Here is a 12,018-nt window from a genome sequence, read left to right as displayed (position 1 = left end):
GGGCAAAGATGAGACTCTATATGTGAACCGTTCCAGTCTATACTTATTTTTGTGGTATCACCTTTATATATAGTATTGTAGTTAAATATATAGAGTTTTAGTTAACTAGTATTTAGTTAAAAGCTCTATATTCGAGTAAGGAATTATGTATTATTTTTATTAATCGCAGTTGTTCTTATGGCAATGGGATAACTGATCATAAAATTATACTTTTATCTTTTAATGGAATGGAATATAAAATTGATTAGCATGCTAAGATATTGTTACAGTCGTTTAATTAGATTAATATATAGATATATAACATGATCAAATACAATTTAAAATTGCCGGTTTGGTATGCGTTATACTCTCAGAACTTGATTTTTCAAGTCTTCTAGACCGATTCTAACGCACCCACGTCAAAAGAGGTTGTTTTTTTTGCCGAATACTTCACTCAAGTTGCTACGCAACTAAAACATCCACAGTTAACTACAGCTCGCTGACGGTCCAGGGAGCGCAGGCTGCGAGGTGCATTGTGGGAGAATCCCTGTGATGCTGATTCAGGAGGAGAAGCGGACGGCGAGAAGAGGAGGGTGGAAGATGGTGCAGGAGCGAATGAGAAAAAAACTGCAATGACCCCGCAAGCCGAATAATGCGCCTCGGCGAAGCTTCCAAAACTGAGATCTTATTAAGGCGGCAAAAGAACAGGTCAGAAAAATTATATTCTCGTGCTTCTTTTCTCCCTCAGCGCTGATGGTGTGCTTATCGTTAATGCATTTTTAGCCGTCCGGATTTCGTTAAATTGGCACCCTGTCTATTGTAGGAGGCTGGCAGTAGCAAACGCCCATAGGGGAGCACCTTGCTATTGCCGAAGCGTGACCGTATTATTTTGGCAAGGAACAACTAGACAGCCTGGTATTAAAACAAGCAACGGTCCCATCCGCATTATGCCATCTGAGATGAATTAATTAATTGATGTCATTTATGTTGAATAATGTTAATGAATAATTGACTTAAATGCATTTTAATGCAGGCCTTATAAGAAAAGCTTTGTTAGTGCTTTATGGGAGTTGTAGTGTTCGCCTCTAAAAGGTTCTCGTAAAGAGTGTCGACTTCTTATGCGCGGAACGACATCTCCCATGTTGCCCTGCTCGGCCTACCCGGTCTAATGAATTATGCCTCACACCTATGATTGTCAGGACATTCCTCCAATGAGAGGCTGCAGAAGGTGGTCTTGGGAGGCGGGGACAAGTCTGAAGGGCTTGGCCATTGGGCGAGACCAAAAGGGGGCGGGGAGCGAGGCGCGTGGGGTGGCTGTTGTTTCTTGGGAAACCGGTGTCCTCGTGCGCCGCCTGTCGCGAGGACGATGCCTGTTGTTGGGTGTCTATGGAGTAGGGGCTCGCGCTGCACTGCGGACAAAAAAAAAATCTCTCTGTAGGTGGAGAGGGCAAGCCTGTAGGATTTCCGCGATATAAAATAAAGAATTTGAACTCTTTCCCCCAGCTTTGGACTTTGCAGAAATGTAATTGTCCTCTGTCACTTGCTACAAAGAATTAATTTGTGTTTTCATAGGGAAACGCATTCACGCTGCAAGAAACACTGCACGCGAAAATGTCATTTGCAGTAAATGTACTTGTGTAAATGCACACAGATTCGAAAGAATGGAAAAGCTACGAGTAATTTACTAAAAATCAGGATAAAAAAAATGATTGATAAACTAGGTTACTTTTTATTTACGAAGAATGCGGTATATATCACCTTGATAAAAACAGTGATGGATATTTGGCAAGGAAATGCATATGTAGCTACCCCAACACATCATTTATGCGAACGGAACACACATCATCTGCCGGCATAACAGTGTACGTATGTACCTTAACACAGCATAAATTAACAACAGCTGCATTAAACGAGGGTAGAACAGGGCAGTTACGCTCCAACTGTTTCTCGGTTCTGGTATCGATATGCAACTTAGGAGATGGATTTTCAGTGATGCGGTTTTCGGTCTTGCGGGATAACGGGAGCTGACGTCTGGGATGGCCCAGCGTGCCGACGGAGCTGCAGAGCTGGATGCGGTAGTGTAGCCGAGCCCCTCCATGCTGCTCAGTCGTGAGGGGCACAGCCTCTGGCGGGGCGGGCGGACCGAGTGGACTGTAACAGGGCGCAGTGATGGTATCGTGAGCCGACCGCTGCGGCGTGTTTTTTTTTCTCTCTCTCTCTTTCCTCTCTCCTTTCTCAGTTTTTAAAAATCTCCCGGGCGCAGGTTGTACTGCGGTGGTTAGGGACGGGTTGTGGCATGTGCAGCACAACCCTCATGATCCCCGGTGCTGAAGGTTACAGGGCGGGGAAGTGACCACTTTAGAGTCGGCGCCAGGTAAATCTTATTCGGGACGGTGCCCTAGCGAACTGTCATTCGGAATCCCTTTGAACGACATTACTTGCATGATCGATGTGATGCGATGGCAGTGACTCAATCCGGCACGTTTGGTTTATGATAGTTGGCTTTTCTGAAACGACAAGAGTGTGCTATTCGCGTGCGGGTGTGTTACAGGGGCTGTGGTTAGGCTGTGTGAATGAATGAAACAGAGAGAGACCGTATTTAGCAATGGGATTTCGTCGGTGTTTTGGGGTGACCGTGTACACTGAAGTGAATGAATTATGTAATGCACACGGGGTTCCTCTGTGGTTTATTATAGCCTCTTCATATTTTGGAATCCTTCGTAATTAATTATTTTATGGTACAATACTTAATCGCATTCGTTTTTTTACAAGTACAGTACGAGCATATACAGTACAGCTAAAATGTATAGGGAATAAAGCTTTATTACCCCTATATTGGAAGGATTCAGTTAAATCGACTTGTCATTTAGATTTACCCGAGAGAAAAACGTTTTGTACAATAAATTTAATAATGAACATGTCTGATCTTTCTGATGATTGATGTTTTTCATCATTTTAAAAATATTAGAGCTGTCCGTAAGGCAGATTATTCCTAAATTAAACCGAAGAACATTTTTGTTTTTTTATAGCCCACATCGTTCGCTTTGTTAAAATCATCACATACTGTAAATACCATGATTGTAGTGGTATCTTGTCAGCTCCACGTCATTTAACAAAATCACAACAATATGTTTTATTATCAAATGGTGAATTAATAATGGTTACATGTTACATTATCACTTCCATTTGGAGCAAGATAAAAACTTTCAATTTTAGGTAGACGTGTCTCCTTTCTGCAGGCCTCTATGAGCTATCTGGAGCATAACGGTAATTTTTAGTTCATTGGAGTTCCCTTTGCGTGGAACAGTAGAAAAAATACGTGGATCTAGTGCGTGTTTTGTATGCGTTTGGAAGTACTTAATTTACTTAAACATGATGTTAAGGTTTATTTTATCAAACATTTGTTTTGGCAGTTTCTGGTGTCGATAAAAGTGAGGGGTAAAAATGCATACCGCTTAAATTTCAATTTTTCTTTGCCGTTAATTCTTCGCCGTGTGTTCTGCCTTGATTTCACCTGTATACTGGATTTTTTTCCTGGATTGAAACTAAACAGACTTAATTTCGCGTCAGAATCTACAGCGGTCAATCTTTCTCTTCCTGGCATTTATAGTCAGCTGGAGAGCTGCATAAATGTAAGATCTGAACAATGTCAATGTTTTTGGAAGACTGCAAGGAGGGTATATATATATATTAAGGTGGCTAATGTTATGTGATCAGAATGCAAACGGTTTAATATGAGGTCTAAGAAAACAGTTCCACAGGGATCTCCTGGAAAATGAGTCTTTTCCGCAATATCTGTAGCGGTATCTGTGGACTAGGACATCCCAATGGGATTAGGATCATTTGATCACCTTTGAACTCTGTGACAGATATTTTATTTTTCATTTATTTGTTTACCTTAATGATGAGCCAAACAATGTGGCAACATTACAAGACAGGTGAAAGTGGTAAATGTCGGAGGAGTCTCTCCTAACTCCTAAGTGCGAGTAGTGAGACAGTCTGCAGCTTCTGTGGTCAAGGGCACAGACGTCAGACCGTCAGAGTAATTCCAACCCAAATAAACAGGCTGTTCTTGTCCCTCTTCATTTTTAACACTTCAGAGGGCAGGCCTTTTAAAGGTGTCTTACAAATTGCTTTGCTGTAACGTTCTGCAGATTTTTAAATCTGTAAATGATGTGGTGGTGTCTGTATAAGGGATTTGAGTTAGAAAATTCTGCATTCATTTCCCAAACTGTACTGCTTATTATTTAAATCATTCCACAGGGACTGTTGGCCATCTTATTGCCTACTCTAGATATGCCTTTTTCGTAGCCATGCAAAGAGGAAACTCGTAATGGTTTAGTCATTGTTTCTGTGAAATGTTTCCTGTTCAAAATGAGAAAACGGAGGCCAGTGCTCAGTGTCTCGCACCTGTTTTGTCTTTGTGTGTCCTTGTTAAAATCAATAGTAAAAGACCCCAGTCAATGGCCAGTCTTTCTGGCTTTTTGCAGCAGCAGCAATGTATGACACAGTTATTAATCTGGTCCAGCCTTCTCATCACATGTACTGTATAGCTGGTAATGAAGAAAGCTAATTAATTTGGGGATTTATTTAGGTTCCTTTATTAAATACCGCGAAAAACGTGTTTTAGCTGCAGACGTTGGACTAAAAAAACATTTTTCTCACCTTTCCATTCTTCATGCCTTCATACAGTATATGGATTTTCTCTTTAACTTTTGACAAAGGTCCCCAGGTGTTTCAAGCATTTAGTTATGGGTGGTATTAAATATGTGTCTTAAAACAAGCGACTTAAAAGACAAATTGGTTGTTTATTGATTTTCAGGCTACTTTCTTTATTTTGAGCTTGAGACAAAATACATCAGCACACACTTCCACACTGCTGTGGAAGACATTCTGAGCAAGCTTTGAAATGCTGTAATCTGGATTGGGCTGAGAGTGATGTAAAACCAGATTCAGAACTGGCAAATATTTTGTGCTGACATGATCTTGATAATTGAAGAGATGCCATCACATTATTACACAACATTTGGGGTTTTGGTGTGTGGCTGTAATGTCTTGCATTGCCAGTTATAACAGAATTTCATTGACTTGCAGGCTGACAGAGGAGGGCTGTACCATCATGTGAGTTGGGAACCCGGTACATAGCATTTTCAGAAAGACGTAAGGTTTTTGAAGAGGGTTTGCACTATGGTGAGAGGTTTACAGTACCTGTTCTTGAATCGGACCCTGGAAATGTGGCTGTTTTGTGCTTCCAAGTTCAAACTGATAATGGCTGTTGCAGATTTCTAACCCTTGGAGTCTGAGGTTTGATTCTTTCGCCCTTTCAGGAGAGCTGTACGTGATAAACCCCTGCTTTTGCAAAAGTGGCCCCTTTTTGTCTGTTTTAAATTGGCGGAGAAAAACAACTGAAGGGTGCACAGTTTCATGTCTGTGTTTACCAAGATGAGTCTGTTGTAGAGAGATTAGCAGTATCATTGTTAAAGACTTTGCTCTAGTTCTAAATGTGCTTCACCCTTGAGCCTCAAGCAGATTCTCTAAATTGATCATTCAAGTCCAGACCGTATACTAGAACCCCTGCATTCCAAAGCTCAGGACAGGCTCTATTTGCAGCCTGATAGCCTTATCTAATAGCTGAACTCTGGAATGGGCTTAACTCAAAGCAATGTCTGTAGCTGTCTAGCAGACGTCACTGACTTTGGGCATTTTGGGGAGTGCAGATGCTCACTGTATGTCTGCTGGTCTCAAACAAAACTGAACAACTCGGTCCAATCCAAGTTCTGGCCTGTGTGTGTAGACTGGCATGCTGCACTTGCATAATGGGGTGTGAACGATATTTAAAGTGTGCCACAAAGTTAGCAACATTTAAAGATGGTTTCCCATTTCCCAGTCATCATAGAATTAAGAGTGACTTGCACTTTCCAGATGATCGAAAACTGGCTCATAATGCTGCTCTTTCCTTAGGGTATGGTCTCTGTAAATTTCACAGATAGATAAAACTTTATTGATCCTGAAGGGAAATTGAGGCGTAGCCAAAGAACCAGGACATATTTAAGGCATAAATAAATAGATAAATTGCCAAAGAATGGGAGATATTTGCCTGCTAAATATTTAAATCATGATCACAGAGATTCATTGGAAGAATAAGCTTACAGCCTGAATTACTTGTACCATGCAGCCGGAGGACACTGTTCAAGTGTGTGTTGTATAGGTACAATAAAAGACATTATTAAAATGTTAGTCCCATGGTGTTCAAATTTATTTATGTTGGCAATCAATACATTTTGTTGCCAAGTTATTGCTAGAGATATTCAGAAGAGATTGTCTCCTGGTCACAGCAATCTACTCATAAATAAAGCACAGTGAAGACAATTCTCTGATTGGATTTTATTGTGGAATTAACTTTAGAATTTTTCTAGATAAGACAGATGAAAGCTGAGTAAATAGTACAAAGGCTTTTTGTAGAGGTTCTCAAAGACCAAATATTTACTATTACTTTATGTATCATTCTGTTATTATAAAGATTAATGAAGACAAATCAGTGACCAGGAATGCCCTGATTGCTGGAATTTACTATCTATTCATTATTTTTGTACTTGTGAAGGATACATTTTTACTAAATAACATGTTTTGAAGCTGTAAACAATGTATTGATTTGGGATTTACATACTGCTTTAAAATCGTGGACCAGATCAGAACATTGGCCACGGTTTCTGTTAGTATCGTCCTTTCCACGGTTAGCCTTAAACCTAATGTGTAGTGGCAGAAATGGAAGTAATTTATACATGATTATATTTCATCACAATCACTTGACGTGCCATTTGAGAGCACTGCCCTTTAATCTTATAATCAATTTGAAAAGAGTGCATGAAAGTGCTTTACTTTGATCAATGTATTTAAAGTGTATTCTAACACACTCATCTAGGGTGAGGCTGTTGTGCTCTCAGTAGACATGGAACAGCAACACATGTCATCGACAGACATGATTTTCCTCATTTCCTGAGTTCTAGATTCAAGCAGTGAAGAAAGACTCATGGCTACATTAAGACCCTTTGCTAAATTCAGATTCGCTTTTGCACCTCGCAATGGCTGCTAAAAGGATTTCTCCTCCTGTGTGTCTTTTGGCTACATCTCTTCCCAAGACCTTTTTCCGTTTTGTGCAAAGGACACATCAGCCAAGCTGACTGCGTTTGCAGACAGGATTTCCAAATTATTTCCAGCATGCCCTGCTGCCCCAGCATTGAGCCTCTGTCAGTTTTACTCTGCTGTGCATGGCTTTCTGCTGTTGCAGATGTTGCATGCACACTGACACTTTTACCTCATTTTATCGTCTACTTCCTGGTCCCAGTCCTGAGGATTTGCAGGAGGACAAATGACAGTGTGAATAACGATGTGTGTGTAGCTGAATCTAGCTTGTTTCTGGCTTCTGGCTTGTTCCCCTGCGTGCACTTGCTAACCGGTTAAGGTTATTGAGAAGAATCTTTTTGGATCCACAAATGTTCGCTTGTTTGGGCATGGGTTTGAGCCTTGACAATATCCCATAATCCCCCATTTCCCCAAACCAAATGGCCAGCATGGTTGGTCACATGATGGCAGACCCTCATTCCTCAGTGAATGAATGAAAGTTTTGAATGAATATATACAGTATGTATATATAAGTTATATGTATATTAGAAGAATAGCAATCCTTCTTATTTTAACCACACTGTTTATCTCTGAAATGTTGATGCTAGTGTAGCGTAATCACAAACTTGTTATTACGCAATTACTGTTGTTTACAGAATTTTTGATAAAAGAGTTACTCATGGAAATTTGATTATGTAGAGGGAAAGTTGATGGAGAACAGCAAGGAAATAGCCAACGACATGCTTTTTTCACAAAGTGCTACAGTATAATGTGCTAGAAGAGTCCTTCCAAAGATTGCACCATTGTACGAGAAAGCAGTTCACAAACTCTGTGGAAAATTCACAGTGACAGGAGTCTTAATCTTCTAAAAATCTGGACATAGAGCATAAATGACTACGGTGTTTCAGAAAGAGATCTTGATTTTTTGCTAGCTAAATGTTTGGAAGAAGTGGATTGTTTTTCAAGTACAGTATGTGCTGTACTCAGTATGTTCTTTTTAATTGGGAATGCTAGTTAATGCCTGAAAGCCTGCGTGCCTTCTCCACAGGCTCTTTGTTAAGGAATCCAAGATAACTACAGTTTGTTAAATTGCACATTTTGAAAGGACAGTGCAAATATTAATTCAGTTTGGGAATAAGCATGGTTAGTGTGAAGCTTGATGTCATGAAAACTGGTGAAATGTGTCACATTTAATCACTTTTAAATATTGATTTTTCCAGGCTTTTGTTCTTATTTTTTACTTAAATACATTTTGGATTTTGGACTGAGTCCAGGTTAGAAAGGTAACAGAGATATTGATATTTCCAAGGGCTAAATTTACAATATTTTTTATATTTTCTTTTCTTATTATTGGTTCGTGTTTTAGTTGGGGGGAGGGGGGACTGTAAGCGTGCAGTTAGAGTTTTCTTCTCTCCCATGGGATGGCTAAACTGCATCCATGTTACTTCGCAGCAACAGGCAAACAAACAACAACAATGTGGAAGTTCACGCAGAACGAAACCAAAAGAAAATGAGGTCATCGTCTGTACTCATTTCATGTTGTTGAACAGCTGTATTTCACGAAGTGCGATGGGAGTGAAGCACGGAGCTGAGAAAGTCACGTGTGTCTCTGTTGAACCCCCTGCAGATAAATGGCCCGTTTAAATTGGGCGCTGTTCAACTTCTGTCTGGCTGGCCGATGCAGTGCCTAGCACCAGGTCTTCAGGACGCGGCAACCATGAACGGGGCCGGGGAGCAGGCCGACATCCTGCCCGCCAACTGTATGGTCAAGGAGCGATGGAAAGTGGTGAGTATGGGTTAAGGGCAGAAGAAAGGTTACAATCCAGAAGAGGCCATCTGGCCCATTTATACCATGTGCTATTTAGTAGCTCATTGATCCAGGAGTCTCATCCTGCCCTGTTTGGTATGAATCCAGGGCATCGGCTTCAGCAGCATGGCTGGATAACTCATGCTGTACTCCCACAGCCGTTTGGGTGATGAGGTGCCCCCTGGTCTCATTTTTCAGTTCACTTCCACAGGGCTCCCAGTTACGGTTACTGTATGTCCTCTGGCGCGTGTTTCACTGTTCATTTATCATGTTTGTTACGGCCCTATTTCATTTAACGCCATGACTGACCTGTTCGCCCCCTCTTTTACATTGTGAGGCTGCAACTGAAAGCACATTTTTCAAAATCCAGGCGAGAATGTGTTTGATTCTGGCGAATAACCGCTTAAATACTGCTGACTCCTGATGGAGAGCAGAGAGACGACAGGATGTTGGTCTTTAGACAAATGCACAGTGGGATTATGGCTCAGTGACATTGAACCTTGAAGTGGCTTTTAATGTACTCTGCCACAGTGGTTAATTCAGAACTCCCATGTTTCATAACACCATTGATCCAATAAAAGACACGAATATGAGACAGGTTTACAAGGCATTTGGGATTAATCTGAGATTATCTGGTGTCTATTCGGATGTCTATTTCTGGCCCTCCAATCCATCCAAGAAATGTATTACTTTCTGATTAAACTTGATTTTATGGTTGGCATCCTTCAGTTTTTCCAATATTGCAGATGGAACAAATTGAAACACATTTAAAACACTGTTTTGAGTACTTGCCTCCAAAAAATAACAGCCATCTGTTGGGGGAATATGAAGAAGGTTATTTCTTAAACCAGAGGTGAAGGATTTCTCATGACTTAAAAAAACATTGTGACTTTGTCCAGTGGAGCTGATCTCAATGATATACTTATTTTATTTGGAATAAAACACAATTGTGAAAAGAAATAGGATACGTTTTAATAATGACAGACGGGTCATCTGCTTCTGAGTGTTAGATGAAGATATACCCTGCAGTATGTTAGACTAGTGGTGAAAGCTGGGATGATTTAAACATGAGGAATAGAAGCTATCACAGATGTTACAGTATCTTATCTGTTATAATCAGATTGTTGACGTATTCTTTTCTTAGACAGCAAGGGAAGCACAATACCTTGGGTGTAGGATGGATCTACTGTAGTTGGTATTTACAGAGCAAAATAATTGATTGGCCAGACAAAATGCCTCATGAGAATACATCTGAATCCTGAAACTTCAGGGGTGTATTGATAGTCAATAAATCAGATTTGGGGGTGGAATAAAAAAATATGGGGAAGGGGTGCAAACCTTGCAGATTCTTTTAAGTTTTTAAATGACAGAGAGGAAGAGAGCTGTAGAGTAAACTAAGATATTGATTTCCATCCAGCTGAGGTGGGTATTTGCTTCTTAAGACTGTGGAGATTCAGTCCTATTAATAGCTGATCACGTTCTGCTCAGCTGAAGAAGATTGGGGGAGGAGGTTTCGGGGAGATCTACGAAGCTGTTGATACGGTGACGAAAGAGAACGTGGCACTAAAGGTGGAGTCAGCCCAGCAGCCCAAACAGGTTCTCAAGATGGAAGTAGCAGTCCTGAAGAAACTGCAAGGTGGGTCAAGCTTGTGTGTTCTCCATTCATGCTGCATTAATTTATAGATGAACTGACTGTTAAAGCATGCAGAATAAAGCAAATATTTTCATTGCATCTTCAAGGATTAGATAGATAATACAGAAGAGAGTGATGGTTTTTCATTGGATTCAGATATTCTCCCCAGGAAAGGAAAGAGAACATTATTTTTCAAACTATATCGACTCATGTATCACTTGTTGTCACATAATATATACATTAAATACAACGAGATAATATACCTTGTTGTGTTGACTCATTGCACAATGTAATATGCATCAATTTTACATTTATTTTAATATTTTTGTGATATACTTATGTCAACATTCATTTTTGGTTTTCTGCAACAGAAAATAATTCCAAAATTATCAGTTCATTTTAAATTAAGATTTTTATATTAATTGCTAATTTGGAATGGTATGTGATATTAACAGTAGTCTATGTAGTGAATATATAGGACAGGAGAATGAGCGGTGTGGATCATATTTATACTCTTATTTAGACCTATGTTACTGAGAAGCTGTTTCTCAGGAGCCTGTGTTGCAAATGGGTGTAGCCGAAAAGAGATCAGACCACATTATTCTCCTATAAGACAGCCTAAGCGCTGTCAGAGAGATGCTTCTGGTCTCTGAATGGGTCCTCTGGGGATTCCTGTTATGGAAGATGTGAGCTCATTTGCCCGGATGTGTGTCTGTCTAATCTCCCCAGTCTATTGATACTTGAGATGAGGTGGACTCAGGATGAAACAGAGTGTTTGCAGATCTGCTGGTCAGCTTGACCCAGATAAATGGAGGTGAAAATAAAGAACTCAGAAGCTACTGTGGCAAAATTGCAGGGCAGCAAAACAGCGTAGAGGTCTGATTGCAATGACAGATCTTCTTCCAGACTGTACTGCAGCTTCTGATTGTCACTTTAGCCTACAGGGTAGCATGTTTTCTCCAGAGGCATTAACCTTGTGTGCATTGTGATTGAGCAAATGTGAAACATGCGTGTTCCAAACCTGTTGGTTACAATAAACACAATGCTTTAAATAATCATTTTGAGTAATTTTGTTGTATACATAAAGTTAGCTTCCCATTATAATCACTTGTTAAACACTGAATCTTAATATGTATCATCACTCATCTATTTCATCAATGTATTTGATGCAGGAGACGGCTGGTATGAATCACATTTATACTCTTTGATTTAAACCTACATTTCTGAGAAGTAAATTTCTCAAGAGCCTGCTTTTAGGTTGGTTTTCAAAATAATTTTTAAGACGTCTGTAAACCGTTTCCATTTTCAGTGTGTTCTTTATTTATTAACATTTCTGCAGTATCCATGTGTAGCTCAGTGGACAGCCATGGGGAACAGAGTGCTGAGCATTACCTTGTGCATGTTCCTGAAATCAGGAGCATATGCCCTTAATGTATATACTCCAGAGTCACTGCATTCATGAGCATCTTTACGCAAT

At 40.1% G+C, this 12,018-nt stretch overlaps 1 protein-coding gene across 1 annotated transcript in view; it reads left to right on the top strand.

Annotated features, from left to right (window-relative positions):
• Positions 1-507: 507 nt before the first annotated feature.
• LOC102682254 (tau-tubulin kinase 1) overlaps positions 508-12,018 on the top strand; it is a 60,339-nt gene continuing 48,828 nt past the window's right edge. Inside the window, exons 1-3 of the mRNA XM_069179853.1 lie at positions 508-687; positions 8,729-8,887; positions 10,397-10,544. Coding sequence (XP_069035954.1) covers positions 8,780-8,887; positions 10,397-10,544 — 256 coding nt within the window. The 5' untranslated portion in view covers positions 508-687; positions 8,729-8,779. The remainder of the gene's footprint in view (positions 688-8,728; positions 8,888-10,396; positions 10,545-12,018) is intronic.

The sequence above is a fragment of the Lepisosteus oculatus genome, chromosome 17 (assembly GCF_040954835.1).
Source record: "Lepisosteus oculatus isolate fLepOcu1 chromosome 17, fLepOcu1.hap2, whole genome shotgun sequence".
Taxonomy (NCBI): Eukaryota; Metazoa; Chordata; class Actinopteri; order Semionotiformes; family Lepisosteidae; genus Lepisosteus; species Lepisosteus oculatus.
This window is presented reverse-complemented; position numbering and strand designations above follow the sequence as displayed.